Source organism: Mixophyes fleayi, chromosome 7 (assembly GCF_038048845.1).
Source record: "Mixophyes fleayi isolate aMixFle1 chromosome 7, aMixFle1.hap1, whole genome shotgun sequence".
Taxonomy (NCBI): domain Eukaryota; kingdom Metazoa; phylum Chordata; class Amphibia; order Anura; family Limnodynastidae; genus Mixophyes; species Mixophyes fleayi.
The window spans coordinates 93,581,974-93,603,532 of record NC_134408.1 but is presented as its reverse complement, the minus strand read 5'-3'; the positions used below and the strand labels follow the sequence as shown (position 1 = coordinate 93,603,532).

Sequence of the window (21,559 nt, the reverse complement as noted above, 5' to 3'; positions counted from 1 at the left end):
AATCTGTTGGTTACTGTTCTTCTTGGATCTAGATATAGATAGATATTTCCTTTTATTTGGGTCAACTATAAAGTATTATTATTATTATTATTATTATTATATACAAAGGGTCAGCAGTGCCGTTCATATGGATGGGGTACAAAAATGCGACTACAAAAATGCTGACAAGAATTACAGTGACATTAAAATGCAGAATTTTATAATCCCGACATGTAAAAAATGGAGACTTTTTGAAACAAGCACACACAAAAATGTTTAGGCGCTAGTAAGTACTCTAACTTACTGAAATAGTTACACAGAACATTTCTGATCTGGCTATATTGCAGACACGGAAGCGGCAGGATTGGGCAAGGGATTGTATGGGAGGGGTGAAGGAGAGGGAGGAGTTAAGGGTGACCCCCATGCATCGAACTTCAGGTGAAGGGGAGATGATGGTAGAGCCAATAGTGATGAAGAGTGTGGGAGGGGAGGAGTTTCTAGAGGGGGGGATTATAAATTCAGATTTGGCCATATTGAGTTTGAGGAAATGTTGGGACATCCAAGAGGAAATGGCAGAGAGGCAGCAGGACACCTTATTGAAGATGGAAGGGGAGAGGACAGGAGAAGAGAGGAAGATTTGGGTGTCATCAGCATGGAGGTAGCACTGGAGCTTCTGATCAGGTCAATAACTATCACTTATAAGTATACAGTGAAATAAGGATTTCTGTATCTTGGTGTTTTATTAACATTCATAGTAATTTAAAGAAAAAGTAAGCTGATGTTTTACTGTAGGAGGGCCTGTTAGAAGAGATGAATGAAGTTTGGCTGCAGAAAGAGGCCAGGTGGAAGGAATCGTTTGAAGAGCAGAAGTTGATGGAAATGTCAAAGCAAAGTAAAATCTGGCTAAACAATACTTTCCATATCTTAGCACTGAATATCATTTATTTACAGTGTGTGTGCATGTCTCCAAATTGTACAATTATTATATATCTATGTTTCCCCCCTACTGAAATGCATACAATTAGAGATGAGCAAACCTCATGAATCAGTTTGATATACTATTCGCCTTAACCATTGAAAATTTCAGGTTTCAACCAATTATCCAGACGAAAAATAAAAATCGGTCATTTTCTAAAATAAAATTCTGAAATGATTTGTAATTAATGGTTTTTATACACTTGAAGTGATATATATATTATAAAGAGATTTATTTCCCCTTGATGTATTAATGTAAGTGTAAGTTAAACAAAATTGGAACAATGTGGATGCATAACAACACAGTCTCCTTTATTGTGAAATTGTAACCATGTTTATGGGTATCGACATTGGTGGAAGTGGGCTGGTATATGGTGGTATGCCAGACCACACTTCTCCTTCTGTCTTCATTGTAAAACTATCAAATTCCATTCAATACATTTTACATATTGACGTGCCTAAAATTTCACTTTAACCACTGGGTATCGGCCTGGGTTACTGCATGTCATCAACTAAAAGTATAGCAAAACAGTAATGGATAGTAATTAGGAATATAAACTGTCCCACACCACCATTAGATATTCATTATTCATATTTTACCAAGCCTGTAAACTGCTAGATAAACTTATTTTTCTGCCATATTTGTCCATATGAAGTAAAATGGTGGTAACTTTGACACTTTCTTCCACCTACACCCCATTACCACAAATACTAATCACGTGTTTGCTATTTTACAATCTTTTATTTATTTTTAAATATAGGTTTACACCAGGCAAATACCTGGTCACTTTTGCTGGTTTATCTCTATTACTATTTCTGTTCCGGAAACAGGTGCTTCTTTCTGTTACTACATATTTAAAGTAGCAACGAGAACACACACTAATTAAGGCACATTTGATGAAGAATTGCTATAGCAGCCATATTGCTTATAATACAGTACACACATTAGCCAATCTTATGACCAAATGAGTGTGGAATTTGATATCCGAACTTTCTGCCATTTTTAAGGATGCTCCAAGTTTCTGGGTTTAGTACAAATTAAAAAAATATATATACATGTTTTCATTTTATATAGCAGTTTTAGTTTGTTGCACATGTTTAGATTCTTGTAATTGAAAAATAAGCATTTAGCCATTTAACTACAATGTTCACAGTGAAAATAAAAGATAACAGTACTTTACTTCATAGGACATTCACTGCTTGATATGTTTGAGGTGGAGAAAAAAGATATACAGAGGAGAGCTTTGAAAGAACAGGACGTGATCCAGCAGAGTCACAAGGCACAAGCTGAAGTAAGATATATTGATTAAGGGATCACCACTAGTTGTGATCCCTTGATGGATAAGGCAAAGCCCCGCCATAGGCAAAAACACCCTTAGTCTCTACAGTAATATAGATCATTGAGGTTATTGGTCAGAGGCATGAACCCAAAGGTCAAAAAATGATCATGATCATACCCAAAATAATAGTTTGACATACTAAAGCTCCCTAGCTACTTTGATATTTATACCCCTGCTCTGACTGCTATTAAATAAGTCGGAGCTGGGGCCTCGGATGAAGCTCAGCATCATGTGATCAGTGCAGCCACTTCCGCATAATATAATATGAGGAGGAGGAAGAGGAGGTGTAGAACAGAGGAGAAAAAGTTGTTCACATATAGGAGTGCATTGCTCCGTCTCCCTGTCCGTTGCTATGGTTACCTGATTACCCGGTGGTCTAGGAGGAAACCGGAAGTGGGGCAGGACACCTATGTCCGATTTGCGCTACTGCGCATGCTCCAAAACCACAAAACTCTAAGTTCGGCTTTCAAGCTGTCACTTCCATCAGTATATTGCACAGAACAGTCACAGCTATAGAGAGCTGTGTGCCCACATAATATAAAGTTTCCAAACATATCGAGTAGTTGACCGGAGGCTCCTATAGCAATATAGAAGAGGAGTCTGTCAGCCCACAAATACTGCATGGACGTGCAGCATATAGAAAGTGCCTGCAGTCTATATATATAAGTCTATAACTTCATAATACCAAACAAGCCTGCATCTGTTATTGCATAAACTGTTGATTGCCTGCTGTACTACAAGCAACTGAATTCATCTATTGTTATCAATTTTAATAAACAGCAACCTGTTTTAGAAACAAAAGCATTGTGGCTTAACATCCACATTAACACCGCTGAACACCTTTATTAACATCAAAAGGTATAACCAACAAGACAGAGTGTAGTGCAGTCAGCACCACGTGATCTCCAGGAGGTGGCAAGCAGCAACTGAGCTTACAACAACAGCAGCAGGTAGTTAAAACTGCAAGAACAGGTTAGAGAGAGCAGGACTCTATAACAACTGTGATGAAACGAGGATCCCACTGGACTGGAGTGATAGTAGCATGGCATTTGCAAAGTAGTCTGAGATGGACTTTTTTAAGGAAAGTCAGGAGAATTTCCCAGATGTAGTGGGGGAATGGTCCAAGAATACCAGGGTAAGATACTATACCACCTCACTGCCCAAAGAGCAGACGCTACTGGAACCCTCAGACCTTGCCTTTCTCTTTCAAGAGCAGCCAGTAAGGCTTCCTGAGATCACAATTACCATACAGACCACCCTCACCCCAGGCCAGACAGCAGTGTGTAGTGAAAGCTAAGGTCAGCTTCGCCAAGAGCTGTAGCAAGTCCTTGGTTGGTGGATCCAGAGAAAAGGGCTTGGGTTGGTAAAAACAGGGCTGAGTGAAATTTTACCTAGCCTTAAGGATTTGGTGGCCAATTGGAAGCAACAGTCCCAGGAAAAAACAGAAAAGAAGCAGAGTGAATGCTCAAGGCGACCGAGGACCGGATAAGCAGTGCCATTGATGTGGACAACGATGGGCATCTCCATTAGGAGTGTCCCAGAAAGGGTGGTCAATCAGATCATTCACCACCCACGGGGGCTGTTGGCAGGGGCAACCTCTGTAAAAACAAACACTACCTCCTTGATGCATCAGAGGCGAGGGGGGTATGCACCACTTGCAAAGTTGTGGCTGGCATGAGGTAAGCAACAAGAGGATGCCTTTACCAGCACTTGCAACCTGTATGGATGGATGGCAGAAAAGCCAGAGGACTCAGAGACTCTGGGGTAGCCATCACCCTGGTACGGCCCGAGTTTGTGGAGGCCAGAAGATTTATCCCCCACAAGTACTTTAAAGTTAGAATTAGTGATGGGTAGAAATTCCAATAGTCCAGTTGCATTGGGGCCATTGTAGCGATCTGGTGGAAGTTTGACTTATGGGGGAGAATGTTCAATGAGGTGATTTTAAGAAATTATTTAGGGCAAGACATCAGGAGTTATTTTGTTGGGAAAGATGCCAGTGGAAAGGAGAGCCCCAGGCAGAGGAAGAACATCCACCCCTACATGCCAATGGCAACCGGGTTTCAGCAGCCCATCTTTTCCATCTCCAAGCCTCTGAGGGTGATTAGCCAAGACCATCCTGGGGGGAGGGATAGTTCTGGGGAGGAGGATAAGCTTAGACTCCAAGAAGCCCAGTTGCTAGATCCAGATCTAGGAGGGATGTGGCCACTATCATATATGACATATTAAACAGGGGTGGTAAAGAAATGTGCTTGGTTAGATGGGTTACTGGTTAGATGGGTTACTGTATATGGTATCTAGTCTGAACCATAAGTACAGGGTGGTAGTATCACCAGAATATTGGGATTGGTTCATAGCTCAGACCCATACAGAAGGGAGTACCAAACACAAGTCAGGCTCAGGCAGTAGTTCATGTGGTTAGGTTTTGCGAGGGATGTAGACTGCTGCATAGACAACTGTGCAGACTGCAAAAACGACATTAGGGCAGGGCTGCATCAGTGACAGTCAGATACAGGACAAGGGTAGGCAGACTAGAAAGCAGGACATTGATGACTGCGTACTTTTATTCTCAATAGTCCCTGTAGGAGATAGTGAGCAGCAGGATTCCTGCAAGAAGCCAGTCCAGAAGTGGCCAGAGATTGGGGAAAAGAGTAACCAGAGCTGTAACTAGATATTTTAGTGCCCTGGGCGAGACAGGGCACCGGCGCCCCCCATCTAAGTGGGAGTGACATTTGCTGAGTGGGTGTGGCCAACCTAATGTGGGGGTGTGGCCAGCAGCACTTTACTGAAAGAATTCTGTCTGCCTTTCTCTAGTTATAAGTATTCCAGGGAAGTTTTAGATTTTTCACCTCAAAATGCAACGATCTGAAGATTGATATCTCATCACCTTTTCAGACTTTAATGAATCTCTTATGCTTACTCTCAAGCACAATTCACTTACTTTCAGTCAGAGTGGACACATGTCAGAGGAAGAGAAGGTCCAGATTAGGATTCGGCAGCATAGGCACATGTCCCTCCCATTTATTTACCAATGTCCAGAATTTGCGGTCAGGTGACCACTGATGTTATCTGTCCACCATATTTAAGCTGATGCTTCTATTTAAAGAGAATTCTGAGCATTTCTCAGTGCCAGAATATAGGATTTATCCTTGCTCCTGCATTCTGTTACTACTGTGATGCTGTGTGTTTCAAACCTCGGCTAGTTTGACCATCCTACACCCACCCTGTACCTTTGATCTTGCAACTCTTTGACTATAAAGAGATAAACTAACATTTATCTACTGAAAAAAGAGAAGGAGCGCAAAATAGATGGATGCAATATGGGCATGTAAATACTAATCAAACATAGGATGGGATAGTGCAAGTGAACAATACAATGTTTATAGCCTTCTGCCGAAATTTCTGAAGTTTCACTGGAATTCGTTCAGAAAGGTCTTGCCCTCAAACCTAACTAACTGCGCTTACCCTATTCTCTGGTACCGCATTTGATCGGGGGCGATGTTGTTACTTCCTTCTGCTGTGCTTCTGGGTTTATGCTGCTTAGGATCTCTCCATACATTCTGCTTACCTGCATCATCTGTGAACCTGGTATTTACCTCTGCATTTCCCTGCACTGGCTGCTTGGGATCTCTCCATACCTCCTGTTTACCTGCAACAGCTGTGTACCTGGCTGAGTGGAGTTTGCAAGCAGTAAATTTGCTGTGGTTGATGATCCAGATATAATATATCTTCACAAGCAGTTTACACATCGGTTCCTGACTCATTTGGCTGTTTGGAGACTACGTTCAGATTATTCTGACACAGATAAGCTGTTTATTTATATCTACTTGGTACGCTGCCACCTATTATTTACTGTACATCACGGGTGCCTTTGCAACTACATCTTTTGCTTTTCTCTGTCTGCATTTCGGTATATAGTTGGAGTATCTGGAAGCTGTTGAATAATGACTGTACCAGCTTGCTAAGATTCATACTCTGCATATCAGTAATTATTGACTGTCTGGGTGATTGTTACCAGCTAACACTACCTATATTGGCGCCATTTCATCCTCCTATCTGTGTATATATTGATTTATTTATTATCGGAGTATCATCCGTAATCTGGGAGGGAAGCTGCCTTATCTTATGAAGAAAGTGTTTTCCTATATTGGATATTTATTAATTTCTACTCACATATTCTGTGTTTGAGCGCCACGTTTTAATCTATCTGCTGCGGTATATTTTTATATTTAAAAGAGAAGAAAGGAAAGAAAAGAAGAAGGAAGAAAAAGAGGAAGAGAAAATGATAGGTGGAGGGGGAGAAGGGGAGGTGCGTGAGGGATCACTCTTGAATCAGAGGCAATGAGTTGGGAGGGGAAGGGGTTACATAAGGGTAGGGGCAGGCCCGGCGCTCCCATTAGGCAAGGTTAGGCACTTGCCTAGGGCGCCGGGCTCTGGAGGGCGCTACAGAATAATAAAATACTTTAAAACTGTGCGGCAACCGCTGACCATACCTGTCACGGCCGCCGCACAGCATCAGATTCACGGGGAGGGGGGAAGAGGCTATTTTGTCACCACTGCCGCCTCTCTGCTCCGTCTCCTCCCCTCCACTTACTAGTGTCAGTGAGTGGAGGGGAGGAGACGGAGCAGAGAGGCGGCGGTGGTGAGACAAGGTAAGGAGAGGAGGGAGGAGGGCGGCGATTTTTGCGCTTTTTTAAAAATGCCTAGGGCGCCGTGGACCCTAGCACCGGCCCTGGGTAGGGGGTATGATTAGTTAAAGGGGGAGCGGTATTGGAAGTAAGACATCCAGGGATCCCAGACCCTGTTAAAAGATTTCGCCGTGTTTCGTATAATGCTAGTCATAAATTCCATCCTATACGTATGCCAAGACAGCCAAATGTTTAACTACTAAATCACTGACTAAAATTACACTTTCTTACTTAATGACGGATTATCACTTAGCTACTACTCTTTCATTTTTATAGGTGTACTTTCCACACCCCTGCCTTGGAACAATAAATTGTTAACTTTTCCCAGCCTCTTCCCTACTTCTCCATTCCCCCCAGTAGTTTATTTACGGTTACCATAGTGTCTCTTCACCTCTCCATGATGGCACATGTCGGCTCTTCTGCAGTGAAAGCAGCATGACATGATTAGGTCACGTGACCACATCAGCTGCAGGGATCTGGCGCCGCTAGCCTCTATGGTTGCGGCTGACTTATGGGACCCGTACAGTTGCTGTCTGCATGTTTGGTTTATCATCTTTAGGAAAATACTTCAGACTTGGGGTAAATTGCGGGCGTCCCTTGCGCCCCCTTAGCTTTGCATCCTGGGCGGTCACACCGCCCACACCGTCCTCGTTACGGGTCTGTGAGTAACTCCAGGGTAGGAAGGAACTAGGGGAGGTGGAGGCATAGCCAGGCAGGACCTCAAACAACCAGGAAAAGGCAGTTGGTAGGACTCTCAGTGTAGTTACTAGAGCAGGAGACCGAGACTTCACATAGAACTTATTGTCACTTGCAATTGTCCCCGTCAGTATGTCCAAGGTTATGGTAATATTGAAAGGATGATGTATTACATAGGTTCTAATTTAGTCTGGTACTCAGCTCCACAGCCCCTGATTTAGTTTTGAATAATATATTTACTTTTTATTTATTTTGAAGGATAATTACACCTAAAACTAAAAGCTAAAAAGACAACAAGTAACACATAGAAGAAATGTATGCTTGCTCAGAAGCTGAAGCTAGTATGAAATAAATGTGTCATCTTTATTAGGAGGTATAGGATTCCCATCAAATTCAACAATATGGGCCAAACACAAGGCCCTTTTGACAAGATAGATACATTGCTTCTTTGTCCTACCCATGCACTTTGTCTTTTTGCTCATTGTTTGGTGTGATCAAACCTTTTAGATCTTTCTTGCAACTCCGCTTTCAGTTTGAGTCCACCCCAAATGGAAAAAAATTGTTTTTGGATGGAAATGAAGCAGTTAATATAGAAAACAAAGCCATGCAAACCTTGGATGACGTCAAAGTTGTAGAGTTCAGCTGTCTCAGGCCGTGCTTATCCCTCTTCTTAATTCAGATTCCTCACCCTGCTCATGCCCATACTTTGAGCATGCCATTTGCTTTAATGGGAAGTTTATCAATGCAGAGCATCAACGCCTGCCCACCGTGTTTGAAATAGGCTCTCTGCAATGTTTGGATCAGCACCAGACTTATCCATCCATAAATACAGCCTTCCGTAATAACTGTTATGTTATAAATCACTAATTCCTACTATATTCAATAGGCGGTGCTCCTCTGAATGTCGTGTCATCACTGTACAACCAAAAAAAGAAAAAGTATATTCCCATAGAGGGCACTCAAGAGCTGTATTAAAAAAAATGAAAATCTTTATTGATATGCATAAATAATCGTATCCACTTAGTATTTTAGGCAAAAAATTGTAAAAACAAGCTGTGATTTGTGATACTAAGGGTGAAAGGGTGAAATAAAGAGAAAATAAAAAAGAGAATAAAATATGAATTGTTGGCCTCTTGTCTCATTAATAGTATTATTTATAGATGTTGATTTATTGTTGATTATTGTGCTTATTGCAACATACTAAAACGTATTTTTACACAACAGTTTTACAATGTAACACTTAAATAATTCATTTAAATTTGTAAAACCACATTGCAATGTTTTTCTTTATTTTAGGAAGCCTGGAAGAAATACAAAGAAGCTACACAGGAAACAAAGATGGTGAACATGTTAAAGATGGTAATTACATTTATATTCCTTATAGCATTAATACTAACAGGAAATTGTCTGCATTATCAAGTCCATCCACCAAAGTTAAATCATAGCGTAAGTTTAATTACCGGCTCAGTTTTTTAAAGAAAATATTGTTTTGCTGGTTTTTTTTATTTATGATTTCACAATGATTTCTCAGGTTTTTAAACAAAGAGAAGTTACAAACCTATATAGGAAATCAAGTAAGCTTTGTAGCGTAAACTAATTCACCCTTTGTAGCAAAGCCTTTAGGAAAAATATCCAAACCCTAATGCACAATATGCATTCTGTTTATAAATAGTACTTTAATGATACATAATCATTTTCTTTTAGCTTTTAATAAACAAATTGTTACATGTTGCATTTAAATTGGTAAGTTTAATTAATAAACCATTGATTATTTCCTTGCAGCATCTGCAGGCAGAGATTGCTGACAAAAATGAAGCTATCCTTACACTTAACACGGAGGTACAACAAGCAAATTTGGAGATTCGAAAGTTGGTGAGTGACAAGAAAGGACAATGCATTGTACTGAAATACATACAGAAATACTGTGCATAAACAACCAATACATGGCAAAAATGTCTTCATTTAATTAAGTTGAAATAAATTGATAATTGATAGTACAATAATTGTATTACATTTGTTATTCAGTCCAATCATCTCTTCTATCCATTATTAATAGAGCTTCATTTATAACTATTTTTAAAATGTTTATTTTTGTAGTAGTCTTACTAGCAGCTAAACTAACAAGAAAACTAAAAGTTAAAATAAAATGTAGTATTCAAATTTTATTGAAAAAAACTTGATATGGTTGTTTTTTTTTATATAAGAAAGTCCCAATGTACATGTATATGCTGGTTATTGCCTATGAAGAGGTTGTTACACTCACTAAATCTAAAATCTAGGCCACAGCTTTTTAAAAAAATAGAAAAACATCTATACATGATATACAACTATTCCTGAGGAAGCCATCATTGGCGAAACGCGTAGAATACCAGCACAGTCATACCTTTGACTTCACATGCTGTCACATCAGAGCGGAGATTACACTCTCTCCATTTAGCCGCATGCGCGGATCGACATCGAAAGTTCACCCAGCTGCGGCCGCGGCTTGACATCACTTACGCCGACACACTATCGCCTCACCGGGAGTATCCCATCACTACGAGACATTCAAGATAGGAGAGAGTCTATCACTTCACCAGGGATCGGGTAAGTCCCCTCTCATCCGGCATCCATTAGAAGTGAAAGACTACTCCATTTGGAGTCTATCGATAACTTCATCACTGCAGCACACTATGTCCTTGCTACTACCATTTGGGTCAGTCTACGCAAGATATACCCACAGTTATCACACTCAGTGATTTTTCAAACAGATGCAAGATTGCTTCACTATCACACTGACACTACTGTTTGTGCAGTACTACAACATATGATTATTCATACTTTACATCCAACTACAGTTTGGAAAGGCTCGTCGGTTACAGCGATATCTGAACTTACCAGGGACTGCATCGTGCACACTTACGAGGCCCATATGGAAGAATGCATATCGGTTTAATAGACTGTGAACACCGATCTCCTTCTAATTGGGACCTCATATCTCTATTATTATACAGATTGATGCCCAATATACTGTATATTTGTATCATATGTGACGATTGAACTCTTTACTATTAGAGACCACATATTGATCAATTTCAATCGGCACCAGCATTGATGTCTGATCTGTGCCAGTCAACAGGTATATATTTGCACCCTGTTAACTTTGCATACTGAACTACAGTCTGTTATTTTGTCACTGAGAATCCACACGCATATCTGCATCCATCATTGTACATTTTGACTTCAGGGAAATTATTTGTGGCGATTGAACTCTTTATTATCAGAGTTCACATATGTACCTATCTGACATATCATTGTTATAGGATTACTGCCACCATCCAGCTGAATAGCAGTATCCGATTGCTTCTACATTTGTACTACTGTTTGCTATTTGTGATACTGGACCTTCTAACCCACTTGTACTAATAAAGTGGTTTTGCTGCACCTATACTATATTATTTGTTACTTTGGCGCCACGGGAATCTCTATTATATCCCAATATGATATACAATAAGCCTAAAATGCACATATCCTAGTCATGTGATATATGTGCTATTTCATTTCTGGTAATCTTGTATAATGAAAGAAAATGCATTTCATTTCAATATTTTTTATTATATTGCATGTAGAAAGTCACATGGTTATATATTATGGAGAGTGTAGGCCAGTGGTTCCCAAACTGTGTGCCTAGGCTCCCTGGTGTGTCTTGGCGATCTCACAGGGGTGCCTCGGCCAGGGCCAGTGGTAAGCAAGGCGGGGGACTACTTGGTAATTATTTTGACTTAGGTGTGCCTTGAATTTGAAAAAATTATGGAAACCCTAAGGGTGCCTTGAACTGAAAAAGTTTGGGATACACTGGTGTAGGCACCAGGGTGTAAATGTATCAAGCTGCAAGTTTCTGCAGGGTTTGAAAAGTGGAGATGTTGCCTATAGCAACCAATCAGATTCTAGCTGTCATTTTGTATAATGTATTAAATAAATGATAACTAGAAAATGATTGGTTGCTATAGGCAATATCTCCAACTTGCCGAAAACTTGCAGCTTGATACATTTAGCCCCATGTGTCTTTCACTATATAAATGCATGATCCAAAACGTGTCCTAACTTTAAAGCATATGAAATCTTCAGCAAATCATTATAGTATAATAGCAGATTTCTTTTAGTTTAAAAGTTGAAATTGATAATTTATATGCCTTTGTTTAATTTTAAGAAAAATCAAATTGACAAAATAGAAAAAAGTTTTGACCAAAGCGTCAGCAAAGTGGAGTCAAAATACAAGAACAGAATACAGTCTCTGATGATCGAGAATGTAGATTTAAGGTAAAAAATAAATAAAAGCACTCAACTATAGCATCACCATATCCATTTTCTTCTTACCTGTTTTTTGCCCTATAGAGTATATGTACAGTATGAATATATACTATATGTGTGTATATATAAGTGTGTATATATACAGTAGTGTGACAAAAAGCATAATATATACATATATATATATATATATATATATATATATATATATATATATATATATATACTTTGTAATTATTTATTTAACAAAAAATAAGCCAACATGAAAAAGCAAGGATAACTGGCAATATGTAAGGTCTCGAATTACAACATCAGCAGCAACAGCTCAACGTCAATGGACATATAGTCATGAAACAAAATAAACAGGCAACGTGCACCCAAAATAGTGTAATATCATTTGAAAATGTACAATTAGTAGAAATGTTGCTTTAACAGCTAGCTGACTGTAATTCCGTTATTTTACTAATGGCTTTTTTTCAAAGTATGATTTTTTTTTAGTAGATATGTTTGAAAATTACACACAATTTTTTTTTAATTATAGAGGTATATATGAGTGGATTTTTATCTTGCGCTAGTAGCTATAATTAAAGCTGCAATCTCACCTACTTGTTTTTGCTAAACAGCAATTTTATACCTGGTTAACATGAATCTGATTTTTAATGTCTTCCCTTGACAAACTTTATCTGAGTGGGAGAGTTATGTCTGTCAGATGGAACACATATGCATTTCAGCACTCAAGCTTATTCCTGAGGTGAGGGTCTCCTGACCTTTAAGTTAGAGCTCTCCCTGAATGTATATGATGTAGGAGGTTTGGATTGTGCTATAAATGACAAGAAAAGCATTCCAAAGCCTCTCTGCTCACTACATAATTTGTCATGCGACTGTGGTTGCCATGCTGGTTGCATGGCACTTAGCATAACTAAAAATCACGAATAGGAGCTTGCAGATAAAAGATCTCCACAATGTACATGTTATTTATTCCTTTTCACATAGACAAACTATCTACTGGAGAAAAAAAAGAAAGTCAGTCGCTAAGTATATAATGATGACACATAAACTCCTCTTGTGGGATTTCTACATCAAAAAATAATTATCAGCATTCATGTTAATTGCAGTAAACTTGATACCATTGTGGCACATAGGTCTTAGATTTGCAGAGTACAGTTTTGTCTCTCAGCTCACAGAAACAGACCCCTGGTGTTCCTTACCAGCACAAAGTATATACTGTATATGACATGCAAAAATGGCAACCTAGCACTTTTTGTGCAAAATTTTCCTAGAAACCCACTTAAATTCAGATCTAATAGGTTACTGTTTACAAAGTCACCCTGTTCCTTTCATATCAGAAATTTACCCATATACTTCTGCTAAATAAAATGAACATAATATACCGGTAGATCCCTTTTAAATGTTACAATTATTTTATTTATTTCAGTGGGAATAAAATATATGGCTCTCTGAATGTAATGTCAATTTATAAAATATTCTAGTAGAGAGACATTCTTTTTCTAATCCATATATTTTCTAGTATTTTAGCACTGACGTATTGATCTGCATGGAAAACAGCTAGACAAGCTCAAAAAGGTCAATTTCCTCATAAAAATATTTTACAAATTACATATCACACCCCATTATTGCTTCTTTTACTATGGTGTTGTTATCATATATGTAATAAAAGCTGTATATGTGATAATTTGCATTTGTCTAACTGCCAAGATGTTTTTAAAGTGTTTGGATGTATGCTAGTGCCACATTTAGGAAGGGGCTCGGGGCGGGGGGGAGGAGGGACTCATGTGTGATGTCACGGTTACTTTCTCTATAATGAAACATAATACGATACAGTATTATAGCATGGCATACTGTGGTACTGATGAAGTAAGACAGTTTTGATTGTTCTAGTCTATTAATTACATAATCTAAGACTTGAGGACCTGGTCGAGGGAGCTATGTGCTTTTTAAAGCTAGGAGCTGAGCTCCGCAATGTTCATTAAGTCAGTAATAGTTATAAGTGAGCCTTGTAGTACTTGAAACAAATACTTATTAAAATAATATATTCCTGTTAATGTTGTTTTGTTCCATATGATATTTCTTGTTTGAATAGGAGAAAACTTATTGCTAAAAGTGAACAGCTTTTCAGTGAAAGAAACAAAGACAGTCCTGGCACTACAGAGGAAGCACATGGTGTATACTAAAGAACTGTAGTATCACAGAATGCATCACATCATCTACTATACTTCTAGGTGGCTCAGTAAAGTTTGTAAATGTGTAGAACTTGTAAATACAAACCACAGCTTGATTGTAGTGTTTGTATTTCAGACAAATGGAAAAAGAAATCAGTTTGGCTTTTGAGGGCATTGGATTAATCATGGACCCTATATTTCTCCAAAAAACAAATAAAAAAAGATTGTCTGATGTACCTTATTATATAAAATAAAATAATTAATATTCTGTATTTTGTTTGTTTTTTTCATTTATTGTATCATATTTAAACTGAAAGAGAGACTGTTGAAAGGAAAGCTACATAATATAAGGAGTATCATTCTCCAAGTCACACTTAATCATCAGTGTAGATGGCCGGTCTACTGTCATCGAGGTGACATGCATAGCTGCCAACATTTTATAGAGCATCTAAGCACATCACTTGTATTACTGTAGAGGTTGGACTAGTTACTAGAGATGAGCGCATTCGGATTTATGAAATCCGAGCCCACCTGAACGTTGCCGATCCGAGTCGGATCCGAGACAGATCCGGGTATTGGCGCCAAATTCAAATCTGAAACTGAGGCTCTGACTCATAATCCCATTGTCGGATCTCGCGATACTCGGATCCTATAAATTCCCCGCTAGTCGCCGCCATCTTCACTCGGGCATTGATCAGGGTAGAGGGAGGGTGTGTTAGGTGGTCCTCTGTCCTGCTATATCTCGTGCTGTGCTGTGCTGTTCAGTTCTGTGCTGTGCTGTGCTCAGTCCAGTGGTGCTGTGTCCTGTGCTCTGTCCTTCTGAGGTCAGTGGTGCTGCTGGGTCCTGTGCTGTGTCCTGTTCAGTCCAGTGGTGCTGTGTCCTGTGCTCTGTTCTTCTAAGGGCATAGTTATTTCCCCTATATTCCCAAGTGTTTAAAAAAATAAAAAAAAGTTATTTAAAAAAAATACAAAAAACTTATTAAATTTTTTTTTAATTACAACAAAATTTGCACAACCAATCCTGCAGTATAAGCCCATTGGTACTGCAATATTACCAAGTTCACACATTCAGCAATAAAAGTCCAGTGGTTCTGCAATATTACAAAGTTCACACATTCTGCAGTATCAGTCCAGTGGTGCTGTGTCCTGTGCTCTGTCCTGCTGAGTTCAGTAGTGCTGCTGGGTCTTGTGCTGTGTCCTGTTCAGTCCAGTGGTGCTGTGTCCTGTGCTCTGTGCTTCTAAGGGCATAGTTATTTCCCCATTATTCCCAAGTTTTTAAAAAATAAAAATAAATAAATAAAATAATTATAACCAAATTTGCAAAACCAATCCAGCAGTATATAAGCCCATTGGTACTGCAATATTACCAAGTTCACACATTCAGCAGTAAAAGTCCAGTGGTACTGCTATTACAAAGTTCACTGATTCAGCAGTGTATAAGTCCAGTGGTACTGCTATTACAAAGTTCACTGATTCAGCAGTGTATAAGTCCAGTGGTACTGCTATTACAAAGTTCACTGATTCAGCCGTGTATAAGTCCAGTGGTACTGCTATTACAAAATTCACTGATTCAGCAGTATAAGTCCAGTGCTACTCTCCTGTGCCGCATATAATTTTTAAAGGCTTTGCCGAGTGTGTGTGGCTTAGGGGTACGCTCTCTTGTGCTACATATAATGGAAAACCAAAATTTGGAGGATAAAGTAAGGAAAGATCAAGACCCACTTCCTCCTAATGCTGAAGCTGCTTCCACTAGTCATGACATAGACGATGAAATGCCATCAACGTCGTCTGGCAAGCCCGATGCCCAATCTCCTAGTACAGGGCATGTAAAATCCAAAAAGCCCAAGTTCTCCAAAAATAGCAAAAAGAGAAACTTAAAATCATCTGAGGAGAAACGTAAAGTTGGCAATATGCCATTTACGACACGTAATGGCAAGGAACGGCTTAGGCCCTGGCCCGTGTTCATGACTAGTGGTCCAGCTTCACCCAAGGATCTAAGCCCTCCTCCCCCCCCTACAAAAAATTTAAGAGAGTTATGCTGTCAGCAACAACAACAAAACAGCAAAGAACTCTGCCTTCTAAACAGATGACATCACAAATCCCCAAGGCGAGTCAAAGGGTGTTGTTGGTTGTGAACCCTGACCTTCCCATCACTGTACGGGAAGAGGTGACTCCATCCAGCATTTGCAGCACGCCCTCTGCATATGCTGGAAGGATCACCCACAGTCCAGTTACAGATTTGGCTAATGAAGGTGTGAATGTTGTACACTGGGAGGAGGATATTGATGTAGCTGGCGCTGAGGAGGATGTTGATGATTATGATGCAGACAGATACCAAATTGCCTTTTTCAATTTCTATTTCTATTCTAGATTATATAACGGCTGAAAAGTTTTCTGTTTTACTCCTAGTGGAGAGGGGATCTGATGCAAACAGATACCAAACTGCCTTTGTCCATTTCTTTGTATATTTGAATTGCTAGTTCTACAGTCTATGCAGGCTGCTTTATTTATATTCAACTACAAGTGTAGGGTGGGGGGGGGGGGGCATAGATAGCCACCAAAGTAACGTGGTCCATTTAATTTCACTTTCTAGCTCCACAGTCTGTGCAGCCTGCTTTTTTTTATCTTCAAAGTATTTATATTTACAAGCCTTGCAATCTAAATTAACTAGAGGTAGTGACGTGGTAGAACTCCAAAAGGCAGTTTGAAAGCCCCTGTACAAACTGGCTCTATGTTTTAACTGAGTTGTCCCCCCTCCAGTGTGTACTCGGAAAGAGTTTTTAAGTGCAGCGGGGAACCTGGTCAGTGAGCGGCGAAGGAGGTTGCTTCCTCACAACGTTGAAAAAATGATGTTTATAAAAATGAATAATCAATTCCTCAATGAAGTACAGCACTGCCCTCCAGACAGTACAGAGGGACCTGTGGTTGTGGAGTCCAGCGGGGACGAATTAATAATGTGTAAGGAGGAGGAAGTACACACTGTAGGGGGAGAGGAATCAGAGGTTGAGGATGAGGACGACATCTTTCCTCAGTAGAGCCTGTTTAGTTTGTACAGGGAGAGATGAATTGTTTTATTGGTGTGGGGGCCCAAACAAACCAATCATTTCAGCCACAGTTGTTTGGTAGGCCCTGTCGCTGAAATGATTGGTTTGTTAAAGTGTGCATGTCCTATTTCAACAACATGTGGGTGGGAGGGCCCAAGGACAATTCCATCTTGCAACTATTTTTTTGGCATTATATGACCATTCAACAGTTGTTTGCCATGTTCAAAAAGTAAAAGAAAATGCCAACAAATTCAATAAATTAAATCAAAAGTTAAATGCCCTTTCATTATTTAAAACAAGAGGTTTTGACGTGCTAGAATTAGTGTAGTGTTAATATGTTATAAACACTACACATTTCGAACTTGGAGGAGGTATTGTGGCCCCGGTATCAAATTGGGTACCGGGGCCACTCCACTACGCAGTCCAGATACTTGTTTGGTGGAATTCAGACCAGTTGAGGGTGTATTTATTTTATTGTGGCCCCGGTATCAAATTGGGTACCGGGGCCACCCCACTACGCAGTCCAGATACTTGTTTGGTGGAATTCAGACCAGTTGAGGGTGTATTCATTTTATTGTGGCCCCGGTATCAAATTGGGTACCGGGGCCACCCCACTATGCAGTCCAGATACTTGTTTGGTGGAATTCAGACCAGTTGAGGGTGTATTTATTTTATTGTGGCCCCGGTATCAAATTAGGTACCGGGGCCACCCCACTACGCAGTCCAGATACTTGTTTGGTGGAATTCAGACCAGTTGAGGGTGTATTTATTTTATTGTGGCCCCGGTATCAAATTGGGTACCGGGGCCACCCCACTACGCAGTCCAGATACTTGTCTGGTGGAATTCAGACAAGTTGAGGGTGTATTTATTTTATTGTGGCCCCGGTATCAAATTGGGTACCGGGGCCACCTCACTACGCAGTCCAGATACTTGTTTGGTGGAATTCAGACCAGTTGAGGGTTTTATTATTATATTGTGGGGACCACTCTATACCACACTACCACTCTATACCACTCTATTTAATACTTTAATTCTATTTAATACTTTAATTCTATTACTAATTGCCATAAAGAGGAACTGCCGCTTCTATTTAATACTTTAATTCTATTAGTAGTTACCATAAAGAGGAACAAAATAAACAAATTTTACCAAAAGTATAATATGACTTACAAACACTACACTTGAAAGATGGTGCCTTTAAATGAAAAAGTCAGTCTTCATTGCACGACTATGTGCAACAGGGACAGTTTTTTGGTTTACAAAGTCAACCAATAACACTTCGACCCTGTCTGTCTTTAACATACTTGATGGGATCTCAATGACGAATGGTCTGTACCATGGTTGGAGGAGGTATTGTGGCCCCGGTACCAAATTGGGTACCGGGGCCACTCCACTATGCAGTCCAGATAGAGGTGTATCAGATATTAAACAACGTTGACTGTTGCTGCAAATTTTTTTAATAATATTGTGGTGACCCACTCCTCTACGCAGTCCAGGTACATTATTGTTGCGAATCATACAAGTTCAGGGTTTTTAATTTATATTGTGGTGACCCACTCCTCTACGCAGTCCAGGTACATTATTGGTGTGAATCATACAAGTTCAGGGTTTTTAATTTATATTGTGGTGACCCACTCCTCTACGCAGTCCAGGTACATTATTGGTGCGAATCATACAAGTTTAGGGTTTTTAATTTATATTGTGGTGACCCACTCCTCTACGCAGTCCAGGTACATTATTCGGTGCGATTCATCCCAGTTGATGGTTTTCTTATTATATATATTGTGGTGACCCACTCCTCTACGCAGTCCAGGTACATTATTGGTGCGAATCATACAAGTTCAGGGTTTTTAATTTATATTGTGGTAACCCACTCCTCTACGCAGTCCAGGTACATTATTCGGTGCGATTCATACCAGTTGATGGTTTTCTTATTATATATATTGTGGTGACCCACTCCTCTACGCAGTTCAGGTACATTATTGGTGCGATTCATACCAGTTGATGGTTTTCTTATTATATTGTGGGGACCACTCCACTACGCAGTCCAGAAAGATACCTCGTTGCAACGTTTTGGACTAATAACTATATTGTGAGGTGTTCAGAATACACGGTAAATTAGTGGAAATGATTGTTATTGAATGTTATTGAGGTCAATAATAGCGTAGGAGTGAAAATAAGCCCAAAAACTTGATTTTTGAACTTTTTATGCTTTTTTTCAAAAAAAATCCGAATCCAAAACCTTAAATCCGAACCAAAACCTTTCGGCAGGTGTTTTGCGAAACAAATCCGAACCCAAAACATCGAGAAAATCCGGATCCAAAACATGAGACCTCAAAAGTCGCCGGTGCACATCCCTACTAGATACCCTCTTTATGATTCTTCATTAAACTTAGTATGTCACACCTGAGGATCTGTCTGTACCCAGACTGGCTTGTGTCTCTGGAGCTGGACTGGTGATTACGTGGACACGGCTGGGTGGCCTGATAATGTTTCTTGGCATGTAGTGAATTTACTTGTACATATGGTGATTACAATAGCAAAGGAGAGTAAACAGAAACTGGAACCGAAATGCTGTATATGGAACGCTGGAAGTGGATCACTGTAACCGGACTGGAACAGGAATTCTGTAACCAGAATGCAGTAACTGGAATGGAACCAGAATGAATGGAATCAGAGTGCTGGAATTGGACTGGAGCCAGAATGCAGATTGCACTGTCTGAGCTGGATTAAGACTGCAAGACTGCAGACTACTGGAAACCAGGTTGACGTCTAAAATACATTGTTGCACTAGCAACAGGTAAGGGCTCCAGGAAGTCCTTTTATAGTTGTAGTTGATTCCTGATTGGAGACTGCAGTCAGTTGGGCCGAAGCAACACTCTGAGTTGCTGAGATGGATCAGGTGACTATATCCAAGATGGCAGGTCCCATGAACTGGTTTTGGAGGGAATCTGAAATGGAGGCTGTTATCACCTGATTGGCTGAGAGGAATCATGTGACCGAATCCAAGATGGCCACACCCATACTCTGATTCTGGAGGGATGTCTGGAGTGGCGACAGACTGAACAGCATCTTACAGAGAGGTCTGAAACCAGTAGAGCCTTAGGACTGCAGGGACAACTTGGAATTGCAGCGAAAAAGTAAGTGACAGAACCTGAGAGACCGGTGTTTGACATAGTAAATGCAAAAACATCTAAGGCCTGATTCATTATGCAAAGTAAAACAAAAAAATAAGTAACTTTGCAACTTGGAGTTCCTTAGTGGGGTAATTTTTTTTCTGTGAGCTATTTGCAATAGCTATGTGGCTCTAAATAGTTTTCCACGGGTGGGGGGTGGGGCACCAAGCACTCAGAGGACTAACAAAGTCTATTCTGCCATCGAGAACTCCAAGTGGGCTCCAAATTTTAAGGAAATATCAGGGCATCCACATTAAGTACATACCAGAAAAAGCATACTGGGAAAATGAGACACATTTACTCCTTCTATGGTGACAAGTTTTGTATAAATCTATTAGTCTCCGGATCAGCAGCTGAATTCCAAGGGGGTGAGTAGCTCTCTCTCTCTCAAAAAAAAAAAAAGAAAAAAAAAAGAATACAAATAAAGACAATTGAAAAATAGCATTTAAATTCCCAACAATATGTAGTAAATAATCAAGAAAAATGTCTATTTTACATGCATGAAAAGGAAGCAATTTTCTTATAACATCCAATATTTATTTTCTACAAATAAAAATAAAATAAAATAAACAGAATCAATCACTCTTGTTGGAGACATAAGGAAATAATCCTAATAAAAATTAATGTGGTCAATGCCCAGTTTTTACACTCAGTGACCACTTTATTAGGTACACCTTTCTAATAGTGGATAGGAACAGTTCCATAGAGATTCCAGCTGCATGTTCATGTTGCAAGTTTCTCATTCCACCACATTCCAAAGGCTAATTATGCCACATGATTAGATTTTTTGTATTAACGAGCAGGTGTACAGGTGTCTGTGGAGGCCAATTATTCCACATGATTGGCTGATTAGATACTTGCATTAAGGAGCAGTTGTACAGATGTACCTAATAAAATCACCACTGAATGTATATTGCAATAGAAACAAAGGGAAGCATGTCGCTATATGTAAACAAACATGTTGCAGAAAGTAACTATTAATAACAGTTGGGGAATGCAGATATCCTTAGAAATATCACAACTTTCAATGATAATAAAATTAATTAAAAAAATCTTAGCCTTAGAAGCAGTATGTATGTGTGTGCTTTTTGTGTCTGTTGTTGATAAACAACTGATAAATCAGTGTAATAATACTTTAGAGTTGTGCTCCTTTTCGCTAGGGGTGTGCACCGGCCACTTTTCGTGTTTTGGGTTCT

At 39.6% G+C, this 21,559-nt stretch overlaps 1 protein-coding gene across 2 annotated transcripts in view; it reads left to right on the top strand.

Moving 5' to 3' along the window:
• FLACC1 (flagellum associated containing coiled-coil domains 1) overlaps positions 1-14,374 on the top strand; it is a 72,758-nt gene extending 58,384 nt beyond the window's left edge. For both annotated transcript variants that reach the window (XM_075178593.1, XM_075178592.1), the window contains exons 11-16: positions 772-871; positions 2,143-2,246; positions 8,972-9,034; positions 9,458-9,547; positions 11,865-11,974; positions 14,064-14,374. In XM_075178593.1, coding sequence (XP_075034694.1) covers positions 772-871; positions 2,143-2,246; positions 8,972-9,034; positions 9,458-9,547; positions 11,865-11,974; positions 14,064-14,154 — 558 coding nt within the window. In that variant the 3' untranslated portion in view covers positions 14,155-14,374. The remainder of the gene's footprint in view (positions 1-771; positions 872-2,142; positions 2,247-8,971; positions 9,035-9,457; positions 9,548-11,864; positions 11,975-14,063) is intronic.
• Positions 14,375-21,559: the final 7,185 nt, after the last annotated feature.